This window comes from Natator depressus, chromosome 14 (assembly GCF_965152275.1).
Source record: "Natator depressus isolate rNatDep1 chromosome 14, rNatDep2.hap1, whole genome shotgun sequence".
NCBI classification, from domain to species: Eukaryota; Metazoa; Chordata; order Testudines; family Cheloniidae; genus Natator; species Natator depressus.
In genome coordinates this window covers 33409592-33434608 of record NC_134247.1, presented here as the reverse complement: position 1 = coordinate 33434608, position 25017 = coordinate 33409592, and the positions used below count along the sequence as shown (strand labels likewise).

General features: G+C 49.8%; 1 protein-coding gene and 1 long non-coding RNA gene across 2 annotated transcripts in view; both read right to left on the bottom strand.

Moving 5' to 3' along the window:
- The window catches only part of LOC141998853 (uncharacterized), a 38541-nt gene extending 17331 nt beyond the window's left edge, over positions 1-21210 (bottom strand). The window contains exons 1-3 of the mRNA XM_074971826.1: positions 21007-21210; positions 19310-20332; positions 6938-7982 (exon numbers count right to left, since the gene is read on the bottom strand). Coding sequence (XP_074827927.1) covers positions 6938-7982; positions 19310-20266 — 2002 coding nt within the window. The 5' untranslated portion in view covers positions 20267-20332; positions 21007-21210. The remainder of the gene's footprint in view (positions 1-6937; positions 7983-19309; positions 20333-21006) is intronic.
- On the bottom strand, positions 10141-11693 carry LOC141998769 (uncharacterized). Its single transcript, XR_012641914.1, has 3 exons — positions 11507-11693; positions 10417-10551; positions 10141-10197 (listed from the first exon to the last, which is right to left on the bottom strand). It is a non-coding gene; the product is annotated as an uncharacterized LOC141998769 (long non-coding RNA).
- Positions 21211-25017: the final 3807 nt, after the last annotated feature.

Here is a 25017-nt window from a genome sequence, read left to right as displayed (position 1 = left end):
GGAGACTGATAAAAGTAGATTTCTCCCCAGTAGAAAATCCATATAAGGAAATTACAAGATAATCAGATCTCTGGTTAAATGAAAACAAAATCAAATAGCGACATTGTCTGAACTAGTTCCTACATAGTTACAGGGACATGATAATGGGAGATTAGATTGGGGAAAGGAAATGACCTAGCAAATTTCCCTAGATAATTGGAAGGCTATAATGCTGTGCTACTAGAAATAGAGCATGCTTCTCCTTCTGTAGAAATGATATTTTCACACAAAACAATACAAAACAAAACAGAGACAGAGTTCTGATCCAAACGGTGGAGGGGACACCAGAATGTAGGGGAGTGTCTCTGTATCATCTGGGATCGCCTCAAGTCAAAAAGCTTCTGGTCCGATGTTGGAGAATTGATGCACAAGTTATTTCAGAAACACATTCCCAAAATCTCTAACGCTGGTGTCAAGGAAAGGTTCAGGGTTGCTGAAATGACACAAAGGCAGGAGCCTGTTTAAGATTCTTGTCACTGCTGCCAAGGGGTGCAGAACAAAATGGTGTCTGTGGAAAGAGGAATGATCAGAAGAGCCATGGAGAGTCTCACTGTCCGTGTGAGATTATCTGTGAACTCTCCAAGGGAAGATGGGGCAAATGGGTTGAACTGATGAAAAAAGAAAATTGATATAACTTTTACCAAAGCAATTTGTCTGCCTACTGAAATGCAGAATGTCTTCTGTCTCTGCTCGGCTGTATTCCTTCACCTTTTGTATCAGTCACCCTAAAACAGTGCCCCTTTGGAAAGCCCAGCCACGACCTGTATCCCACACCACAGCATTGTATGTTCTGCACTCTCTCTCTCTCGGTGAGAGGAACCTACTTCTAACAAAACCATATTTTCCACAGCTTGATTTCCTTATAAGCAGTTTCATTATCACTCGCCATGAGAGAGAGAGCCAAAGAAGTCTGCACAGAGAAGATGCTTCTGCAGACAGTGATGTGAACTCCGGTGGCTCCCAGAGAAAACCTCTCCTATGGGCAGGCTATTCCATAACTGCCCACTGCACAGTTTCTGGCACCTTCCTGTTAAGTGTCTAGTTCTGGCCACTGTTGGAGATGGGAGAACTGAGCTGGAGGGACCATGTGTAAGAGCCAGTCTGACAATTCCTGTTCTGATGTCTTCAGCTCAGTAGCTCTTGCAGCCCCCACAAGCTGGAGTTTTGTTGCAATACAGGCCAAGTTTCATTAGACACATGTGCCTTTCCAGTGCATTCAACTATACTTCACCTGTGTATTTTATTTTGACCCAAAATAATGAATAGCATCTTTAATTAGACTAAAGCAGACTGAGTAGTGTAAAAACCAGGCGAACAGTTCCTCGAACTTTGAAGACCAGCTTTCAAATTGTTTTGTTCATGCCCTGTTATTTGTGAACAGTTCTCCAAATAGAGCTTTGCCCAAACCAGTGTTCATGGCCAGAAGCCTTTAGCTGAGATTTGTTCGAGGAACGAACAAAATTTGTTTTGCAATGAAAGAAAATGAATGGTGGATGGAAGCAGTTTATAAAAGTCAAGTCAGTCTGCCAATCAGGGAGCAGAATCTGTACCACGGGATATTCCATACCTCTATATTGAAACACTGTGGAGGTACTCATACACTATGGTGACAAGGGCCATAGATAGATAGATGATCCAGACAGACAAATGGCACAGCTCAAAGTAGGAAATCACAACTACTGAATAACTGATGGAAAACTTCTACATTCTGCGAACAGTCCCAATTTCAAATATGTTCATAAAAACTACTCTAACCATTTCAAATAATAAACATTTTCTTAGAAATTGTCACCCGGTGGCAGAGAATTTGCTCAAAGAGAAAACAGCTAACTCTGCAGAACTGCTGCTTTCAGCCAGTTCTGTGAAGTATCAGCCTCCTTCCCGCACTGCTGGCCAGCAGTTCTGCTAAACGCTGCACAGCCACGAAGCCCAGCACTTTGGACAGAACACAAAGGAGAGCCCTGTATCCACCTGGAAATGCTGCAGGCGTTTTTGGGGGACAGAAGCTGATAGTGCCAATCCTTCCAAGAGTGCTGCTCACCAGGGTCATTCTGCAGCCCAGTGAGCTCCAGATGCATAGCGCCCCTTCCTGCATGCTGAGGTTCTAGGCGCCACACAGTCTCAGCAAATGGACTCCCTGCGGCTCTGCCCTCCTCAGACTGGCCCTGCCATGTGTCGGTGGATCTGCTTAGGCTGAAAGGAGCTCTGCTGTAGCTGCTCCTAGCCTAGGCCGATAGAGATGTGCTGGGCAAGCCCAGAGAGGGACCATCACAGGTAATGTCTGAGTGGGCAGCTGCCACCACTCATCTTGCATCACTGCAGGTTTCTTATGAAGAAAAGCAAATGCTCCCAAAGGGGCTACAAATGCCCAGTCAAAAGTCAGGGCCAGAGTCTGGCTAGGACATGCCCAGGCCTCTAAGGCTGCATGATGTCAGGGAAGCCTTGATTTGTCTTTATCCCTCTGCTCTGGAGACACTGCCAAGGAGGAGACATGCAGCCCAGCCGGGAGGGTCCATGCACCCAGCCTCCCTGGGAGAAGTTGCTCTACCTCTGAGCAGCCTCCCACACACCCCCTGGGCTCCAGGACTCTGCTGGTGCAGCTGTGAGTCCCCTGAACTGACCCAAGCTCCAGGGGAGGAACAGACTCTGGAGACTGAGGCCCAGGTAGTCGGAGCCAGGGGAGCAGAACCACGGCAGTGCCCAGCTCTCCATTCTGGGGCAGAGATGTCAATTAATGGGCTGGTTGTGATGTGGGGAGCAGGGTAACAATGGATGGACTGAAGGGAATGTAACCCACCCCTGGGCACTTTGCCTCCAACTGCAGAACCAGGGAATCGCCAGCTCCTGGCTCTTGACTCTCATCAGCTCAGCTCCGACACCAAGACAAACTGGAGCTGGGGGTCATGTGTGGTTCAAAGGTTTTGTTAATGACAATCCATGTCCTGTGTGTCACGGATGAGCTGGGGGGGCCAGCACAGAGAGACAGTGACATTAACTGGGGAGAGGGGCTATTTACACAGGAAAGCAGGAGCGACAACCCCCCTTTTCTAAATGTATCAGCCCATGGGGATCTGCTGGATCCGTGTCGGATCCAACCAACTGTATGAGAGAGAGATGGGGGATCAGTGCTGGGGAGAGGAGCCAGGCTCAGCGGTCCTGTGTGATGCACAGCACTGGTAGTGCAGTCCAAACTGTGCGCGCACACACACACACCTGCATGCTCTCTCTCTCTCACCCACACACCTGCACACTCACAAGCAGACACACAACTCACACTCGTTCACACACGTGCGCTGCACATACACATGTATATGCACACACGCATGCATATACACACACAAACCACTCACACACATGCATACACGTACACACACACACTCTTACGCTCACACACACAACCACTCATTCTCTTTCTCTCACACACACACACACGCTCTCTCTCTTCTCTCCTGGTCTGCAGGAATCGGTTCCAGGAAGAAGACAGAAGTTCAGTTTCTTCCCCATAAAAGACTTCACCTCCCAGATGACACTGTCCCCAGGGGACCAGCTAGTTCTGATCTTGATGCTGGTGGTGTTTTTTTGATGTAAATACCTGAGCTGCTAGAGACAGGGCTGAGACCCTGGAACTCATATCATATAGGCGTTAAAACAAAAGGTCTGAGTCTCACAGACACCAAAGCCTCTGTTCATAGCTCAGGCAATGGGAAGGAGCTTTAAAAGCTAACAGAATGTTAGGAACCATCAGGAAAGGGATAGATAAGACAGAAAATATCATAATGCCACTATATAAATCCATGGTATGCCCACACCTTCAGTACCCTGTGCAGTTCAGATCACCCCATCTCAAAAAAGATTATTGAAAAAATTACAGAGAAGGGCAACAAAAATGATTAGGGGAATGGAACAGCTTCCATCCAAGGAGCGATTAAAAAGACTGGGATAGTGCAGCTTGGAAAAGAGACGACTGAGGGAAGATGTGATAGATATAAATAAAATGACGACTGGTGTAGAGAAAATGAATAGGGAAGTATTTTTTACTTGTTCACATAACACAAGAACCAGGGGTCACCCAATGAAATTAATAGGCAACAGGTTGAAAACAACATAAGGAAGTACTTCCACATGCTCCGTGTGCGTTGTGTGAAGAACTCTTTGCCAGAGGATGTTGTGAAGGCCAGAACTGTAACTGGGTTCAATAAAGAACTAGATAAGTTCATGGAAGATAGGTCCATCAATGGCTATTAGCCAAGATGGGCAGGGACGGAAACCCCATGCTCTGGGTGTCCCTAAAACTAACTGCTAGATGCTGTGGCTGGATGACGGGGGTGGATCCCTCGAAAACTGCCCTGTTCTGTTCATTCCCTCTGAAGCATTTGGCACAGGCCACTGTCAGAAGACAAAATATTAGGCTAGATGGACCATTGGCCTGACCTGATATGGCCATTCTTATGTTTTTATGTTCAGGGAGGAACTGGTTAGAATCTGAAGGTGGAAGGCAACTTGTGTGAAAGTGAACATGACATATTTTGTGATTCTAGGGGCAGGAAGGAGTGAGAGCTACAGAACACAGACAATGCACTTCAAAAAAAGCAAATTTCAATAACTCAGAGAATTGATAGGTAAGGTCCCACTGGAAGGAAATCTAAGGGAAAAAGGAGTTATAGAGGCAGTTTCTAAAAGAGACAATATTAAAGACTCAACAGCAACCTCTAGGTAGAATAGTAAGATACCAACATAGCTGCATCAGGAGTTATTTAATAACCTGAAAATCAAAAAGGAATGGTACAAAAAGGAGAAACAAGGACAAATTGCTACAGATTAGTACAAAAGAATAGCATAAGCATGTAGGGACAAAATCAGAAAGACTAAGACACAAAATGAGTTACACCTAGCAAGAGACATAAAGGGCAATAAGAAGAAGTTCTGTAAATACATTAGAAGAGTAAGAAGGTAGAAAGGGCAGGTCCAGTATTCAATGGGAAAAAAGAGCAATAATGGATGAAACACATAAAAGGCTGAAGTGTTTAATGCCATTTTTGCTTCAGTCTTCCTTAAAATGGTGGACTGTGACCAGGTGATTAAAACTGTTAATATTTACAAGGGGGAAGGAACACAAGCCAGAATAGGGGAAAATGGGTTAAAGAACATTTAGATAAGATAGATGAAGTATTCAAGTTGCCAGGGTCTGGTGAAATTCACCCTAGGGTACTTAAGGAAATAGCTGAAGTAATTTAAGGAACAAGCTGAAGCAATCTCTGAACTGTTAGAATTATCTTTGAGAACTCACGGAGAATGGGTGTGGTCCCAGAAGACTGGAGAAGGGTGAACATAGCACTTATCTTTAAAAAGGGGGGAAAGACTAATCAGCCTAACTTCAATATCCAGAAAGATATGGAACAAATTATTAAACAAACAATTTGTAAGCACCTAGAGGATAATAGGATGATAAGTGACAGCCAGCATGGATTTGTCAACAACAAATCATGCCAAACCAACTTAATTTCCCTTTTTGATAGGGTTACTGGCCTAGTGGCTGGGGGGAGGAAGTAGACATAATAAATCTTGACTAGCAAAGCTTTTGATGCATTGCCACATGACATTCTCATAAGCAAGCTAGGAGAATGGGGTCTAGATGAAATTACTACAAAGTGAGTGCACAACTGGTTAAAAGACCGTATTCAAAGAGTAGTTATCAATGATTTGATATCAGACTAGGGATATGTATCAAGTGGGGTCCCACAGGTCTGTCCTCAGTCCAGTACTATTCAATGTTTCTGTTAATGACTTATAAAATCTATGGATGACACCAAGCTGGGAGGGGTTGCAAGCACTACGGAGGATACAATTAGACTTCAAATGACCTTGACAAATTCGAGACTTGGTCCAAAATCAATAAGATGAAACTCAATAAAAACAAGTGCAAAGAACTACACTTAGGAAGAAAAAAATGAAATGCACAAAGACAAAATGAGGAATAACTGTCTAGGCAACCGTACAGCAAGAAAAGATCTGGAGCTCAGGCTGGATCACAAATTGAATAAGAGTCAACGTGATGCAGTTGAAAAAAAAGGAAATTTCACTCAGGGATGTATTAATAGAAGGATCATGCCAAAGACAGAGGAGGTGTTTGTCCTTCTCTATTCGGCACTGGTGAGGCCTCAGCTGGAATACTGTGTCCAGTTTTGGGTACCACACTTTGAAAAGGAGGTGATCAAATTGGAGAGAGTCGAGAGGAGAGCAACAAAAGTGGTAAGAGGCTTAGAAAACTTGGCCTGTGAAGATAGGTTGCAAGAACTGGGCATGTTTAACCCAGAGATCAGAGGACCAAGGGGGAACCTGATAAGTCTTCAAATATGTTAATGACTGTTTTAAAGAGGAAGGCCATCCATTGTTCTCCATGCCCTCTGCAGGTGGGATAAGAATAGGCTGTTTGCAGCAATGGAGATTTAGGTCTGATATTAGGAAAAACTTTGTAACTATAAGGCTAGTTCAGCACTGGAACAGGTTACTAAGTGACTGTGGAGTTCCCATCAATGGAAGTTTTAAAGAAGAGGTCAGACAAACACCTGTCAGGGATGGTCTAGGCCTCGGCACAGGGAGATAGACTAGATGGCCTCTTGAGATCCCTTCCAAACCTACATTGTTATGATTCTATAAAGCACACATGAAGCACATACACAAAACACACAGTCACAGATGCGCACACACACATCGCTTTCTTAAGCCACCAAATTTCCATGTCCCCAGGGTCCTGAACAATCAGTTCTCCTACGAGCCAGCTGTACCCCGACAAGCAAGCCAGTCCGCTCCCTCCCCTGTCCCCATAACCCAGCCAATCATACAGCCCTCCCCACCCCATCCCTGTCTCTGGGGCCCTGCCAGAGGGGTTGGCAACTCTAGAAGTTCTGGCTGGGGTAGTGCCACAAGGGCAGGAAGGTGTCAGGGTTCTCGCCAGAGTGGGTTCTCTCGTGTCTCTTGTGGTGGGAGCTGCGGCTGAAGCTCTTCCCACAGTAGATGCAGATGTAGGGCTTCTCGCCCGTGTGGATGCGCTGGTGCTGGGTCAGGGTGGATTTGTCAGTGAAGCTCTTCCCGCAATCGGGGCACTTGTAGGGTTTCTCCCCGGTGTGGATGCGCTGGTGCCGGGTCAGGTTGGAGCTGACGCTGAAGCGCTTTCCGCAGTGGGTGCATTTGAAGGGTTTCTCTCCCGTGTGGATCCGCATGTGTTTGACCAGGTCCGAGTTCTGGCTGAAGCTCTGCCAGCACTCAGCGCACGTGTTGGGAATCTCGATGGTCGGCGTCCGCTTCTTGACCTTGATCTCCTTGGCCTTGGCCACAGTGGCTTCCCCGCTCCGGTGGGAGCACTTGCCCCGGCCTTTGGCGGGCGGGTTCCGCAGGTGCCGCTTGCGGTGCGAGCTGCGGCTGAAGCTCTTCCCACAGTCAGCACATTTGTACGGCTTCTCGCCGGTGTGGGTGCGCTGGTGCTGGGTCAGAGTCGACTTGTCTGTGAAGCTCTTCCCGCAGATGGGGCACTTGTAGGGCTTCTCGCCCGTGTGGATGCGCTGGTGCCGCACGAAGTTGGAGCTGACGCGGAAGCTCTTCCCGCAGTAGCTGCACTCGTAGGGGGTCTCACCGGTATGGATGCGCTGGTGGGTGATGAGTGTGGAGCTCTGCCGGAAGCTCTTGCCACAGTCAGTGCAGATGAAAGGCTTGTCACCTGTGTGGATGCGCTGGTGGTTCACCAGATCCGAGCTGTGCAGGAAGCTCTTCCCACACTCGGAGCACAGGTTGGGCCTGTCACCCTTGGGCAGCGGCTGGTAGACCAGGGTCTCCTCCTCTGGGGGGCTGCGCTTTGGCTTCTCCAACTTACGCTTGTTCTTGGGCTTCTTCTTCTCCAGGGTCTTGGCCACATTCCCTTTGGACTTTTTGGGTGACATTTTGGGTGGCTACTTGCACTCAACCCCTGGGGCCACCGGAGAAATATTCACTTCCTCGTGCTCCCTCACAGCACTGTCATCTGCTGGAACAGAGAGAGAGAGCCCAGGCATGGGCCGTTACTTCAGGGCAGGGACTGTCTACTACTTTGTGTTCGTACAGCACCCAGCACGATGGGGCCCACTCTTGGTAGGTCCTGAGGCCCTGTATAATAAACCCCTGATTAATAAAAATAATTCATATCCCAGCAGGGCCTAGAGATTTTCGCTGAGATCAGGGCCCCATTGTGCCAGATACTCCACAGACACACAGCGAGAGAGAGTCCCTGTCCCCAAAAACTTCATCTAAATAGACAAGACAAAAGAGGAGGGGGGGGGGAAACAGAGGCAAAGGGATCAGCCCCCACGCCACTGGTTTGTGTTGCCTCCGGCTGTTTAGCTAGGTATTTATATGGCCCTCATCGCTGCAGTATCTCAGCACCTCATACTCTTTAATGTATTTCCCCTCACATAACCCCGTGAGGCAGGCCCCTGCCACTGCCCCCACTGTACAGCTGGGAACAGAGACACCGATGCCCAGGGTCACACAGGGAGTCGTCCATGCTGGAAACTTAAATCAAGAATGAGTGTCGCTTTCAAAAATTCCTGCTGTGGTTCAACCACGAGTCACTGAGCTTGATTACCGGCGAGGGTCCCTGGCCTGCATGGTGCAGGAGGTCAGACTAGATCAGTGGTCTCCAACCTTTTTATGCCCAAGATCACTTTTTGAATGGAAGGGCAACCCGGGATCTAACCCGCCCCCTTCCCCAAGGCCCCGCCCCTTCCCCAAAGCCCCGCCCCACTCACTCCATCCCCCGCTCTCTCTGTCGCTCCCTTTCCCCCACCCTCACTCACTTTCACTGGGCTGGGTTAGGGGTTCGGGAGGGGGTGTGGGCTCTGGGCTGAGCCTGGGGCAGGGGGTTGGGGTGCAGGAGAGGGTGAGGGGTGCAAGCTCTGGGAGGGAGTTTGGGTGCAGGAGGGGGCTCTGGGCTGGGGCAGAGTGTTGGGTTGAAGGAGTGGGTACGGGGTGCTGGCTCTGGGAGGTGGGTCAGGGCTGGGGGTGCAGCCTCCCACTGGGCAGCATTGGTCACTTCCGGTTGGCGGTGCAGCATGGCGGCCACTAAGGCAGGCTCCCTGCCTACCCCGGCCCCACACTGCTCCCACAAGGGCCCAATGCGCCCCTGCAGCCCCTGGGGGGGCAGGGGGGCACGCAGCTCCCACTGGCCACAGCTCCCTGTTCCCAGCCAATGGGAGCTGCGGGGGTGGTGCTTGCAGGCAGGATCAGCGTGTGGAGGGAGATCCCTGCCCCCAGGGCCACGGCAGGCAGCCGGCGCAGGCAGGGAGCCTGCCTTAGCGGCAGCCCACTGCAACACTAGAGGTCACAATCAACTGGGAGATCCTCTAGGATTGACCAGTCAATCGCGATCGACCAGTTAGTGACCACTGGACTAGATGAACACAGTGGTCCCTTCTGCCTTAACATCAATAAGCTGAACACAGTCTATTCCCAGTCAACAGACCTCCACTAGTCTGGCCCCTCTACCCAGAACTGGAGGACAGGAATCTGAGAGAGAGGAATGGGAAATGTAAAAACAAATTATAATAATTTGTTTTAGCATTTCCTATGGTTTTCCCAGCATCCAGCACAAGATAGAAAATCACCAAGAAATTTTTAACACCCCTTCTACCCCGAATAAGGGAGTCTGAATCAAAGGAGCACTTTGTGGGATTCCTCTGACACTGTCCGCAGGACAGCACACTCCCACAACAGCGCAGGGACTAGGCAGAGGCAGGACCAATTAAACCTATCTGTTTGAGCTGAGCAAGTCATTTACAGTTTCTCATTTCACAGGGCTTGGATACCACACTAATGGGCGCAATCCACGAACCTGAACAGAACAGTGTATTTTCCCAGTTTTTATGTTCACAAATTGTCCTTGAACAGGCACAAAAATTCTCAAACCTGCTTGTTCTTCAGAATTAGGAGCACACTGCAGATCGGACCAATGGGCTCATCTAGAATGGTATCCCACCCTTTGTGCTGCACCAGTTCAGACTAGTGGTCCCTCTGGAGCAGTATCCCCATCTCCCAACTACCTCACCTCAAACCAGGATCATGTCAGTGTCGAGTACCAGATAGTTCAGAGGAAGGTGTGAGGAATCCAGTCTTGGGCAATTACAGAATAACCTGCACATATGAATACAGTCTCACTAAGCCCAGGCAGTCAGAGGTTGATTTATGCCTTAAAGCAAGAGCACAGATATCCCTTATATACTCTAGCTAATTATGCGTGTTCTTCAGTGAGTAGCTCTGGACCCATGGATTGTTTTGAATAGTGAGTAATGTCCGTGCAACTCATACCAATTTTGGTTACTTTGATAAAAATAATAATTAAAAAATGCTTACCTCTTAGAGCACACAAGTCACATGGTGTTGCTTCTATTTTTTGATTGGATGATAAGGCTTTTCAAAGCAGGGACCATGTATTTCTCTGTGTGTGTACAGCACTCAGCAGATTCCAGCAGAATATTATGGCCAATGCTACGAGATGAAATTGACATGGTGTAGGTTAGATTCATGAATCGTCCAATCAGAGAGAAGAGACGATACTACCTGACCCCTCTAAGTAACCAGTTATGAACTGCACAATGCACAGTTACCTTTGTGATGGCCCTCTCTATCTAAGTACCTCTACAGCACCTATCAGCAAAGAATGTGAGCGCCCCAATGTAACCTGCCACTCCCGCTGAGGTAGGGAAATGTTATTGTCTCTGTTTTACAGATGGGGAAACTGAGGCACAGAGAAATGTAAGGCCAGTAATTTCTAAGGTGATGAATGACTTTGGGTGGCCAACTTGAGACCCTTTAAGGGGCCTGATTTTCATACAGTGCTGAGCACCCACCTGCTGAAAATCAGGCCCTTTTGTGGGGTCGCAAGCTGGGCACTCAAAAATCACTAGTCACCTCCAAAACTCTTGGTGTAAGTGAAGTGCCATGGTAGTACGGCGCACCTCGGACAGAGCTGGACCCAGCCCATCTGAGAGCCCTGCAGAGTCTTAACCCATCCCTCCTCCAACTATACAGCAGAACAAAACTGCAAATTAGACTGTCAAACAAACCTTTCCCAAACGCGCTCGGGTTAATACCCAAACTGAGAACTCGCCTTTCAGAAGCACTGAGCACTCCCTGAGCGCCGGGGAGGGCGGACACCGGGGACCAGTACAGCTGAGCCGCAATTCGGTACTAGACTGGCAGTGATGTGGTTGGTAATTAGCTCAGCAGCTCCAATGCCTCCGGATGAAATTCACCCCAGGGCACGGGGTAGCAGGACGCCTAGCACCACTTCAATCCTGCGCCAGGCACCGGGGGGGGGGGAGGGGGAGCCTGGGGGTCAGGGAGGGCAGCAGCTCAGACCCCCGGGAGCAGAGGAGGGGCTGTTTGCGCAGAGTCACTTTCCTGCCCGGCCCCAGCCCTTTCCCCGGGTCTCTCCCCTCACCTGCAGGCTCCGGCTCAGGGGCTGGTGTCAGCAGAGCCCGGGGCTGGTTCCAGCCCCCGGAGAAAGTCCCCCCGGCTGGGCACAGAGGGGCGCTAGGGAAGTGCTCTCCCCGCATAGACCCCGCTGGGGAGCAGCAGTGGCTCAGCCTGGAAAGGAATCCGGGCTCACAATGGAGGCAGCAGCAGCAGCCTCTGACCCAGGAAGCTCAACCCTGATATCCTGAGCGGAGAAATACAGAGAGAGCCGCCTCCCCTCCCCTAGCAATAACCAGAGACCTCTAGCGACAAACTCTAGGGGCACCGGCTCCCTGCGCTCCCCCAGGGACAGAATCTCAGCGCAGGGGGACCGCCCAGAATCCTGCGCCCTCCTTCCTGACGAGAGAGCCCACAGGAATAGTCCTGCTGGACCAGACCCCAGAGCCACGTGGAGACCAGTGGCCTGGCTCCGGCACTGGCAGAACCAGATGCTCCAGGAAGGTGCAAGAGCCCTGCAGTAGCAGATGTGTGAAAACCTCCCCCCCCCCCTTCAGTACTGGTCTCATGCTGGGTTCTAATAGCTAGAGATTGGCTCGCGCCCTACACTAGGGGGTTCAATATCCCTTCAGAAATGTTTGTTGTCGTTGATTAGGGGACCTCTGGATAGTCTTGCTGTCCATAGAAATGTCCAATCCCTTTTAAATCTTGCTAAGTCTGTGGCTCTCAACCACTTCCTGTGGCAATGAGTTCCCTAGGTTAATTACATATAGTGTGAAAAGTATTTCCTGTTAACTGGTTTTGAATTTGTCACCTTTTAACTTTGTGGTGTGTCCCTTGTTCTTGTGTTATAAGACAGGGAGAACAGAAACTCCTGATCTCCCATCTCTAGACCATTTATTATTTTTTACTCCCCTTTTACTCATCTCCTTTCTAAGGTAACAATCCCAGTCTTTTCAGTCCATCTTCATAAGAAGATTCTTCTGGGTCCTTGATCATTCTTCCTGTCCTTCTCTGTTCTTCTCTGACCCCCCCCTCCCCCCAACCACCACCACCACCACCACCGATTTTGCAGTAACCTGTGAAAACTGGGGTGCCCACTACTGCCCGTGGTCTTCAGATGAGGTCACACCATTGATTTACATAAAGGCATTAGAATATTCTCTGTATTGTTCACCATCCCATTCCTTATGCATGCTGACATCTTGTTAGCTTCTTTGGCCTCAGCTGTGCATTAAACCAAGCTTTTCATAGAGCTGCCCACAATGGTCCCTTTCTTGGTTGATGCAGTTCATTCAGAATTCTGATTTAGAAGAGTTTAAAATGTGTCCCTCCAATGTGCATTACTTCACAATTGTCAGAAAGAACTTAATTGGCCATCATGTTGCCCATTCCCCTTGCTTAGTTAGGTCCCCAGAAACCTCCAGAGCAAAGAGATCAGAGACAGAGTCCCAGAGAAAGGTGTCCCTTGGTGCCATTCAGGGGCCCAGGCAGCCCCCTGTCAGGACTTGGGGTTTCTGTTCACAGCTCTGGAAAGGGAGTGTTGTTTAGTGGTTAAAGCAGGGAAGGAGACTGAAAAACAGAACTCCTGGGCTCTTTTCCTGGCTTTGGGAGGGGAGTGTGGTCAAGCTGTTCCAGCAGTGGCTACAAATGGCATATCCAAGCACAAAGAATCAGCACATTCATTCTGAAGGGCAGCGTGGCTACATTTCCACTCACTGGTATTAGGAACTTGGTTCTTCTCTGTGCTGCTGGAACTACCTCATCTCTAAAGTCAGAGGCGAAATGACGCTTGTTTGCCTTTTGGGGCAGAGGTAGGAAACCTTGCTCTCCAATAAGACCTGGGAAGCACACAGCTTCGTTGATACCTGTGTGTGGAAGAGCTGAGACTTGAGCTCACAGCCTCCTGGCTCCCAACCATGATCATGATGGAGCGGCCAGGCGACATTCCTCCTGGTAAGAACTGGGGCTTCAGGTCCATGCCAAGAGACCTGAGACACTCAGAGGGTCTCCCACAAATTCTGGGAGCTGCAGCCCCACAGCATCCCTCTCTGCCCCTCTAGCTCCTGCTGTCCCCCAAGGTCATTTGCCCCACAAGTGTTCTCCTGTGTCTCCACCTTCCCCTGCCCCCACCATCTCCATCGCTGCTCCCTCAGTCCCTCTCTGTCTCATAATGACATGGTGGACAGCCGCTTTTCCTGCAGGTGGCCGGCTTCCACCCCACTGGGAACAATGGAAGCCACTGGCCCTCTTTGCTAGCTAAACATCCATAACCCCTGCAAGGGCTGCAGAAGTGGCAACCATCTTGACTGAGGGCAGCCAGTGGCTTCTGTTCCACTGAGAACAATGGGGAGGTGGTGAGTGGTCTGAAAGCGGGCAGTACTCTGTGAGTTTGTTCTTAGTTATCCTCAGACAATGAGAAGGTTTAAAAAGACAAAGACGTGATATTGTGAGTCACCATAACTTCACAATTCTTCAGACAATCCCCCACACCCTGGAGCCAGATTGGAGCCAATGCCCCTAGAGGGGAAAGCCCCCATGTCCCACTCCCCCGCCCAGGGCCAGACAGTTCCTCCACCCTGGGACTCGATTGGAGCCAGTGCCCCTTACAGCGGGAAGTCCCCGTGTCCCATTCCCCTGCCCAGGGCCAACCTGTTTCCCCACCCCGGGACTGGATTGGAGCCAGTGTCCCTTAGAGGGTGAAGTCCTCGTGTCCCATTCCCCAATCTCCTGTGCCATCTCCTGAAGAAATAAGGAAGCTTAAAAGAGAACAACCCAGTGTGATTAAATGCCAAGGTAGAAGAGTTTATTTGCACTCAGCAGGAATCATTCACACAGTGTAAAGTCAGCCTGTGGGCAGCCAACAGAAAGGAACATAAACAGTGAGGGGGGAATTAGGAGGGAGAAGAGGCAATCTGGGAAGTCAAAGACATAAAGACACTTAACTGGAAATTCTTCACTAACCCCAGAAGTAGGAAGGTTGCACAAGTCAGTGGGCCCATTAGACCTCGGCCCCTCAAATCTTTTTACCCCTCTTAACAGATTGTCTTGTGTCCTGTTTCCTATCCTGGTCCCCATTGCCCAGGCCCCACCTCCTCTCCCATTGCCTGACACCATTCCCGTTTCCTCTCCCTTCATGTACAGGGGCAGCTAGTCTGGCTCCTCCTCCTTATTCCGAGCTACTTTTCAAGGCTGTCAGGCTCGCCATGAAGCGCCAAAAACAACTGGAGTAGCCACTGGCAGGCCAGAGGGAGAGACGGGCATGGGAGCAGCCAGCTGTCTGGACCAAAGGCCAGAGTCCCTTGATCCACACTTGGGGAATGGCTGTTCCATCACCTGGGTGAAACAGAAGCTATCCCGGAGGGCAAGGACATTGCCGGGAAGCTAAGGGGTTTCTTTGCCTCAGGCTCCATCCCAGAGAGTGTTGTGGAGAAACCTACCCCAGGCTCTCTGTGCAGGTAGCAAACATAAGGCACTGTAAGAGACTGAGGTGTCAAAAGAGGAGGTTCTGGAACAAACATCATTTACACTATACTAGCTCTGCCTCCCAAACTCCTGAGGATGCAGCTGAGCCAAAATATTTAAATATAATTTAAAACCATTCAAGTTACCTACTATAAAGGAGGAGCTGAAGACTGTTGTATTAAAAGAGATGCTAGGGAAGAGGCAGAGATTACAGACCAGCTTCCATACCAGGCACATGGATTGAAATGGGCACTAAAATAATCTGAACCTAAATGAGGATGATATGAAGGGATCTGACCAAAGGAACCTACTGGGATTCTCTAGAGCACCTCAGCAGAACAGTGGATGAAGAAGATCCAGGTGACATCCTTTATTCCAACTTCCAGAAAGCCGTTGGCAAAGCTCCTCCAAGAAGCCACGAAGGGAACCAAGACATCGTGGGGTGAGTGGTGAAGTGTTGTCATGGATTGTATACTGGGAAGGGAAAGGGCACAAAGAGCAGAGCTCAGTGGTCAGTTTTCCAGCCCAGAAGATTGGCAGTGGGCTGACAGTGGGAAGGAGCTGCTGAGTGAGTCGTGGGAAGCAGTGTGGTCTGAGGAATGGAGCACTGGCCTAGGAGCCACCAAATGAAGGGTCTGCTTCTGACCTGCTCTGTGAGCTTGGACAAGTCGTTTCCCCTCCCATCTCTATTTGGATAATAAGCTCTATATACAGACAAGAATATTCAGAATAAATACTAAACATCTCCAAACAGGTTTTGGAGGGGTATGAAGCCTCAGGCTTTGGAACTTAACCATTCAGGGTTAAGAGAAAAGTTTTCCTGGAGATAGATAAGCCTATAATTACTCACTGCAGAGCTTCTTCACTTTCCTCTGAAGCATCTGGGCTGGCCACTGTTGGAGGCTAGACTAGATGGACCATGATCTAATCCAGTCTGGCAATTCCTATATCCTCATGTTCTTTGGGGCAGGGACTGTCTCTCACTATGTGTCAGCGTCCAGAACAAAGGGGCCTAATCTTGGTTGGGGTCTCGAGGCGCTGATCTAATACCAATAACATATAATATGGAATAGAGTTATATTATGAAGGTCTATCAGCTACATTCATAAATGCAGAAAGAGAGATGTTTAATGGATCTGACCCAAGTTAACCATTTGGAAGGAGGTTAATTAGCATACCTGATGAATGGGTAACAAACACCTCTTGTGGATTTGCCCACAAAGAACTATGAGGCTGGGGACAGGAGCTGTCTGTCATGCAAACAAACTGCAAGAAATTCGCAAGAAATCGCCTTTGTGAGGGGTATCAGTGGCTGAGGATCACTAACCCAGGCATATCAAAATAACTGAAACACTGACAAGGATCTTGAAACACAGATCACAGAGGAAAAGACCCTGGGGGTTAAAGGAGATGGATGCCGGATAGCTGGGCTCTGACAAACAGAATGTCAGGCCTCATCTACACAGGAAAGATTTTTTTGGTATAGGCTAGTGTGAATTTAAACCAGCGTATATATCTCACCATGTGGACAGCTACTCCAGTTAAAGCAGCTTTTTTCTGGTATAGCTTATGTCGCTTGGGACAGGGTTTAAAATAAGCTGAAAAAAGTCACTCCTATACTGCAGTAAAACTGTCCACATGGGGGTTTAACTGGTAAAATAGTAAAACGTTTATAACTGGTAAAACTTTCCTGTGTAGAGAAATTTCCTGATGTCTAGAAATTTAACATATTTTCCTTTTAGTCTTCTGTAACTAAGCTGAGAGTACGTCATCTAGTGTAGTTTACAAGCAGTTTACATCTAGATATGTCATGAAATTCGTTTCTTTGAGTTTACTAGAATAGTTTCTCTATTTTGAATATATCTGGTTTGTTTTTAAGGAGACGATAGGAGTAAGACTAAGTAAGGACGAGACTCTGGGTAATTTCACTCTGGACAACCCAAGAGAGCAAAAGCATTCCATTCCCAGTCCTGCCACTGGCCAGGTGGGTGACCTCAGGCAAGTCCCTTACCCCTCTCTGGGTCTCTGGCCAGGTCTACACTATAAACTTACAATCGGTATAACTACATCACTCAGGGGTGTGAAAAATCTCGTGGAGGTGGATTAAATATGCCAAGGAGAGAAGCTCTCTCGTCGGCATAATAGTGTCTTCACTGAAACTGCTGCAGTGCAACTGTGCCGCTGCAGCATTTTAAGTGTAGACCTGCCCTCTGTTCCCCTCCCCTATTTGTCTGTCTTGTCCATTTAGCCTGTGAGCTCTTTGCGGGAGGCACTGTCTCTCAACATGTGTATGTGCAGCTCCCGCACAGTGCGGCCCTGATCTCAGTTAGGGACTCTAGGCTGGACTGTAATGCAAATAAAAAGCTGAGAATGCTATTGGCTGCCTAGAGCTCACCCCCCAACTCAGGACAAAGGATAGGACAGAGGGGACTCTGAAGAGGAGTGGTGTGTCAGAACAAGGCACAGAGAGATGCTGACACAGCAAAGAGGAGATGCGCATTAGAGGCGATGAAAATGATAGGTAGGGCGCCCTGTGGTTTAATATATTTATTACTGATCTAAGGAACAGGGTGAGCAGTGAGGTGACAACATTTGCAGATGACACAAAATTATTTTAGTTTAGTCACGTATAAAGGAGGCTGAGTGCAGAGGGATCTAGCAAAGCTGAGGCAATGTGATGGCAGAGTGAATGCAGTGCAGACAAGTGTGAGGTAATGCACCAGACAACAGCATGCCTTCATATTTTTTAATGAAGATTCAATTTATCTAGAAAGTGCTTAGATACTATGGTGATGGGTGCTATCAAAACCGTACTATAGATAGATATGAGATTTTTTTATAACTCTCCATTCACTTGATTAGGGAGAGCTGCTTAAAAATTAATGGCACTACATGGCCTATGAAAAGGAACAAGATGAACTACTCATACACAATGCTAGTAACATCTCAGGAAAAAGGCCTACAAGGCTTGGTGGACAACTGAATGAAAAGCTCTGCACAATGTGCAGCAGTGGCTAACAAAGAAACACACACACACAAGACATATAAACAGTTGGATAGAAAATAATACTGAGAATATTCTAATGCCACTATATAAATCAATGGTGTGTGTAGTTCTGATCACCCCATCTCAGAGAGGACATAGGAGAAACGGAAGGTATTCAGAGATGGGTGACAAGAATAATTACAGGCCCAGAAGAGATTTTTGTATGACGAGAGAATGAAAAGATTGGAACCGTGTCAGAGACGAGATTAATGAGAAGACATAGTAGAGGTGTATAAAACAATGAATGGGATAGAGAAGGTGCTCCTATTTGCCCTCTCTCTCCATACAAGAAAAAGGGTACAGTCAATGAAACTGAGACAGAAAATGTAAAACTGATAGACATGCTATTCTACACAATGCATAAACAACCTGTGGAAATCTCTGCCACAAGGTGTATGGAGGCAAGCAGTAGCATTGACATTAGACATTGATGTGAAGGACAGAAATACCGTCCTTAGTTACAATGGCTAGGAGGAACATTTATAAGGGGTGCTTATGTAAAGAGCAGAAGCCATCCATCCATTTCCTGGATAGATGCGACAGCTTTTCCCCATGAGTAGGCTACTGGAAAACTTTTCATTAGGGGAGTTTCACACCTTTCTTTGAGGGAGTTGGTAATAGCCACTTTTGGAGACAGGTGATGGCAGTAGAAGGACAATTGCTCTGATCCTATGGATGAGAGACCATTCTGGAGTGCTGTGTCAGTTCCAGTGTCCACACTTTAAAAAGGCTGTTGCAAAACTGCAGAGGATTCAGAGAAGGGCTACACAGAATGATTTGTAACATGCCTTACAGTGAAAGGAAACTTACGGAGCTCTAGCTATTGAAGGGTAGGTTAAGAGGGGATCTAATCACAGCCTCTAGGTACCTACATGAGGATCATATTGCTGATACCAGAGGACTGATTACTCTAGCAAAGTTCCAGTGGCTGGGAGCTGAAGTCAGCAGTGTTCAAACTGAAAATAAGAGGTAAGATTTTACGGGATTGTAGTGAACCCTGGGAACAGATCCCAAAGGCTGTGGTGGATTCTCCATAACTTGGAGCATTTAAACTGATTTTGGATTCCTCCTTCTAAAACACACTTTCTCACTCAACCACAAGTTACTGGGCTGGATGCAGGAATCACTGGGTGAGATTCTCAGGCATGTGATGTGCAGGAAGTTAGACTAGATGATCTAATGGTCCCTTCTGTTCTGAACATCTATGCAATCTCTGTGGCCGTTCCTAATCTCCAGAAGACAAATCCCCACCATGCAGACCGCTCCCCACAGTGGAGCCCACACTGATCCCTGCATGATCCTCAAACCTCGAGCTGTTCAGAATGTCTGGGTGGGGAAGGTCAGTAGCGGGTTCTCGCCCTTGTGGATTTTCTCGTGTCTCTTGTGGTGGGAGCTGTGGCTGAAGCCCTTCCCACAGAAGGTGCAGATGTAGGGCTTCTCGCCCGTGTGGATGCGCTGGTGCTGGGTCAGGGTGGACTTGTCAGTGAAGCTTTTCCCACAGTCAGAGCATGTGTAGGGTTTCTCCCCGGTGTGGATGCGCTGGTGCCGGAAGAGGTTGGAGCTGACACTGAAGCTCTTCCCGCAGTCAGTACATTTGAAGGGCTTCTCGCCCGTGTGGATCCTCATGTGCTTGATGAGATCGGCATTCTGGCTGAAGCTCTGCCAGCACTCGGTGCACGTGTTCAGCACCTCCACCTTCCTCCTGGCCTTGGCCTTCCCCATGGCACCCTCACGCTGCTGCGGTGACGAACACTTGCCTGGCCTCTTGCCCATCAGGTGCCGCAGGTGCTTCTTCTTGTGGGAGCTGCGGCTGAAGCTCTTCCCGCAGTCAATACACTTGTAGGGCTTCTCACCCGTGTGGACACGCTGGTGCTGGGTTAGGTTGGACTTGTCGCTGAAGCTCTTCCCGCAGTCAGGGCAGGCATAGGGCTTCTCACCTGTGTGGATGCGCTGGTGCCTACTGAGGCTGGAGCTGACGCCGAAGCATTTCCCACAGTCAGGGCATTTGTAGGGCTTCTCATCCGTGTGGGTTCTACGGTGGTTGATGAGGCTGGAGTTCTGGGTAAAGCTTTTCCCACACTCGATGCAGATATTGGGGCTCTCCTCTGTCTGGGTTCCCTGGTGCACCACAAAGTCCTTTCGCTTCTTAATTCCTTGGATGAGTTTCACTGGTCTCTTCTTCATGGGATCTGGCTCCTCTGGCCTGCACTGGCTCTCACAGGGTTTGTCCTGCTCAGGGCTCTGGCTCACATTCCTCTTGGATTTCCTGGGTGACATCTTCGGTGTATTGGCTTCCCTGGATAACGATTCAGCTCCTTACATTCAGTTGTACCCCATTGCAAGCTGCAAAATCAAAACAACTCTTCAATTAATTTCCTTCAGAATGTATTAGTATTTATGGGGCATCCATCAGAAATACCCACTCAGAGAATATTAAATTCTTAGTCACTTTATTATGGTGCAAAGCCATCATCTAGCACCAAGACTAAACCAACTGAGACATTTTTAACACCCCAGCAATAGATTCTCTGAACCAAACACTAGAAAAGAGCATAATCCAAGGAGCCGCTTTGGGAGATCCCAATGACTCTGTCCCCAGGGCAGCGCATCCCCGCAGCAGCGCGGGGACCAGGCAGAGGCAGGAACTGGCTTTTCCTCTCCCTGCTCCTCACCCTGCCCCAGGAAAGTCAATCTGCCCAGGGTGCTGCAGGGAACGGGGCTGGGAGCCTGGAACCTCCTTCCCCACTGATTGCTCCTGCTGCCCCTGCCCCCTCCCCTCCCCTCGGGCTGGGAGACTCGGTCCTTGGCCCGGTCCTGGGGGAGTCGCTCTCCCGGCGCTGGCTCGGCTCCTGCAGGCGCTCAGGGGGGCAGAGCCGGGGTGGGGTCAGGGAGGGCAGCAGCTCCGGGACTCGCAGACCCCAGCCCACCCAGAAGCAGAGCTGGGGCGAGGAGGGGCCGTTGGTGCAGAGTCACTTTCCTGCCCGGCCCCAGCCCTTTCCCCGGGTCTCTCCCCTCACCTGCAGGCTCCGGCTCAGGGGCTGGTCTCGGCAGAGCCCGGGGCTGCCCAGGGGCTGGTTCCAGCCCCCGGAGAAAGTTCCCCCGGCTGGGCCCGGAGGGGCGCTAGGGAAGGGCTCTCCCCGCACAGACCCCGCTGGGCAGCGGCAGCGGCTCAGCCCCGGCTCCCGGCTCACAATGGAGGCGGTGGCAGAATCTGACCCAGGAAGCTCAACCCCCGATGTGCGGAACAGACAGGCGGACAGCAGCAGCCTCCCCTCCCTTAGCAACAACCAGGGCCCTCTAGCGACAACATTGACTGAAAACACGTTCCCTGCCCCCACACCCAGCACAGAAATGTGTCACAATGGGGATTCGGCCAGAATCCTTCTGTCTCTCCTGAGCAGAGAGAAACCTCCAGAGGTAAAGGAGCAGAGACAGAGCCACAGAGAAACCTGCCCCTGCTGCCAGCCAGGGATTCTGAGAACCCCTGGGGCCTTTATTTCAGGGATGCCTCAGAAAATTTCTGACTGGAGTTTCTGGACTCTCCTCCTTCCTGTCCCCACCACATGTGTTCATCAGAGGTGGATGCATGCCATGCCAAGCCATCTCTTTGCCTGTCTCTTCCACCCAAGTCAATTGTGCCAGGAACTCTGGCCTGATGATCTGGGATGGGTCCCTCCCACCTGCTCTCCGTGCCATGGAAGGGGGGGGTGGAGGCAAGGTGCACTGGTTCATGTTAGGGTGGTTGCTCATGCATACCCAGAATACCGGACATTCTGGTACCTCCAAGAATGGCGTGGGCCTGCCCCTGCTGGCATGACCTTGGACACATGGTGGATGTGAAATCACACCTCACGTGCCCCCTTGCCCCTCCTGTGTGACCTTGCATGCGAGGTCACACCAGCAGCGGCGGAGTGACATGCGCTTCATAATGGCATCCCCTGTTCCACACTGGAAAAAAAACACATCTGGTTTTGTCTGAGTATTGAATGGGACACAAACCCTAGAAAAGCAGGACTGTCGCTTGTGGCCTGCCTATCTGGGCATATACCTTTCTGCCACCAATCCCTCCCCACTGGAGAATTGGATTGATCTAGAGGCCAGGGTGTCTGACTGGATGTGGAGGTAGACAGGGCTGCTCTGGTGCCTTTCCCTTCAGAGGAGGGTGCTGGTGATCAACCTGTTGGTCTAGTCCATACTCTGGCACTGGTTCAACATCCTGAGCCCCTCCCCGGGCACCCTGGCTAGCCTCCAGAAGATCCTGAAGTTTTTCTGGCCAGGACTGCACTGGGTCTCTGTGGGTGTCCTGATCCTCCCCCTGGGTGAGGGCAGACAGGGCCTGGTTTGCATCCACAGCCCGGTCCATGCCATGCCGCCTCTGAGGGTCCCACATAACTCTTTTATCTCCATCCAAGAGGTCTCTCAAGAGAGCTCTGTAAGCGCCGGTCTTTTACCAGGACCGCCTCAGAACCAGGAAGCTAGTTTCAGAGACCAGGCTGTAAGTGCTGCTGAGTGGGAGAACCTCTGCACAGAACCCCTGCTGCACAATCCACACCTCACTGTGAAGTGGTGGAGTCCCCGCTGGTGCAATGGATGATGGTTCTGGTTGGTGACACCAGACTCACAGACCTGGACTACGATCATAGAATCATAGAATATTAGGGTTGGAAAAGACCTCAGGAGGTCATCTAGTCTAATCCCCTGCTCAAAGCAGGACCAATACCAACTAAATCATCCCAGCCAGGGCTTTGTCAAGCCAGGCCTTAAAAAACTTCTAAGGATGGGAGATTCCACCACCTCCCTAGGTAACCTATTCCAGTGCTTCACCACCCTCCTAGTGAAACAGTGTTTACTAATATCCAACTTAGACCTCCCCCACTGCAACTTGAGACCACTGCTTCTTGTTCTGTCATCTGCCACCACTGAGAACAGCCTAGCTCCATCCTCTTTGCAACCCCCCTTCAAGTAGTTGAAGGCTGCTATCAAATCCCCCCTCACTCTTCTGCAGACTAAATAATCCCAGTTCCCTAAGCCTCTCCTCATAAGTCATGTGCCCCAGCCCCCTAATCATTTTCATAACCCTTCGCTGGACTCTCTCCAATTTTTCCACATCCTTTCTGTAGTGGGAGGACCAAAACTGGATGCAATACTCCAGGTGTGGCCTCACCAGTGCCGCATAGAGGGGAATAATCACTTCCCTCGATCTGCTGGCAATGCTCCTACTAATACAGCCCAATATGCCGTTGGCCTTCTTGGCAACAAGGGCACACTGCTGACTCATAGCCAGCTTCTCATCCACTGTAATCCCCAGGTCCTTTTCTGCAGAACTGCCACTTAGCCAGTCAGTCCCTAGCCTGTAGGGGTGCATGGGATTCTTCCTTCCTAAGTGCAGGACTCTGCTCTTGTCCTTGTTGAACCTCGTCAGATTTCTTTTGGCCCAATCCTCCAATTTGTCTAGGTCACTCTGGACCCTATTCCTACCCTCCAGTGTATCTACCTCTCCCCCCCAGCTTACTGTCATCTGCGAACTTGCTGAGGGTGCAATTCATCCCATCATCCAGATCATTAATAAAGATGTTGAACAAAACCAGCCCCAGGACCGACCCCTGGGGCACGCCGCTTGATACCAGCTGCCAACTAGACATCGAGCCGTTGATGATTACCCGTTGAGCCCGACAATCTAGCCAGCTTTCTATCCACCTTATAGTCCATTCATCCTATCCGTACTTCTTTAACTTGCTGGCAAGAATACTGTGGGAGACCGTATCAAAAGCTTTGCTAAAGTCAAGATATATCACATCCACCACTTTCCTCATATCCACAAAGCCAGTTATCCCATCATAGAAGGCAATCAGGTTGGTTAGGCATGATTTGCCCTTGGTGAATCCATGTTGACTGTTCCTGATCACCTTCCTCTCCTCCAAGTGCTTCAAAATGGATTCCTTGAGGATCTGCTCCATGATTTTGCTGGGGACTGAAGTGAGGCTGACTGCTCTGTAGTTCCTTGGGTTCTCTTTCTTCTCTTTTTTAAATATGGGCACTATATTTGCCTTTTTCCTATTGTCTGGGACATCCCCCGATTGCCACAATTTTTCAGAGATAATGGCCAATGGCTCTGCAATCACGTCAGCCAACTCCCTCAGCACCCTTGGATGCATTAGATCTGGACCCATGGACTTGTGCATGTCCAGCTTTTCTAAATAGTCCTTAACCTGTTCTTTCACCACTCAGGGCTTCTCACCTCCTCCCCATACTGTGTTGCCCAGCGCAGCAGCAAAGGGAGGGCATGGACCCGACAGCATTCAGCCAGTGTATGGGGCTGCCCACCCTGTGTCCCTGTCATGTGCTCCAGGAAGTGAGGGCAGCCTTGCCTCGTGCTTCTCTGGCTTTTCTTGAGCAGGTCCTGTGGGAGAGTGCCTCCTGTCCATCTCTCACCCCTGGCCCTCTGGAACTCGTCATTGGGCTCCGACAGCCTCACTGGCTGTTCCCAACATGCCACCTGAGTCACCTGCATGACATTCAGCCAATCCGTGTCCGAACCGCACCCAGAAAATACCAGTACATGCTCATGCGTCACATCCTCCACTTCCTCACCAGCCTGTCCCACCCCAACACCACATGGTGGAACCTGCTGCCACTTGAGGAGGGGGAGGAATGCCAGCCTCTACTCTCCTATGGTTCTACAGCCTGCCAGGGATATTAGTTGGCAGCCCCTCCATGGAGCCATAAGCATAGGCATGTACCTGGCATGGTTCATGAACTCACGTAATTCCTGTCCCTTCTGCAGAGACGGAGACCCTGGTGCACATCTATGTAAGATGCATCAAGGTGCTTTTCCTCTTTCAGAAACTCTTACTGAGGTTCTGACTGCACTTCCCTGCGCATCCTAATTCATGCACACCCCATCTGCAGGCCCACAAAGTCATGAGATCTTGTCAACCTCCTTCTGGCACTGGCCAAGACAGCCATCCATCACTCCAGAAGGAGGACGCTGGACAAGGGGTTCTCTGCGACTGGGAGGCCTATTTCCA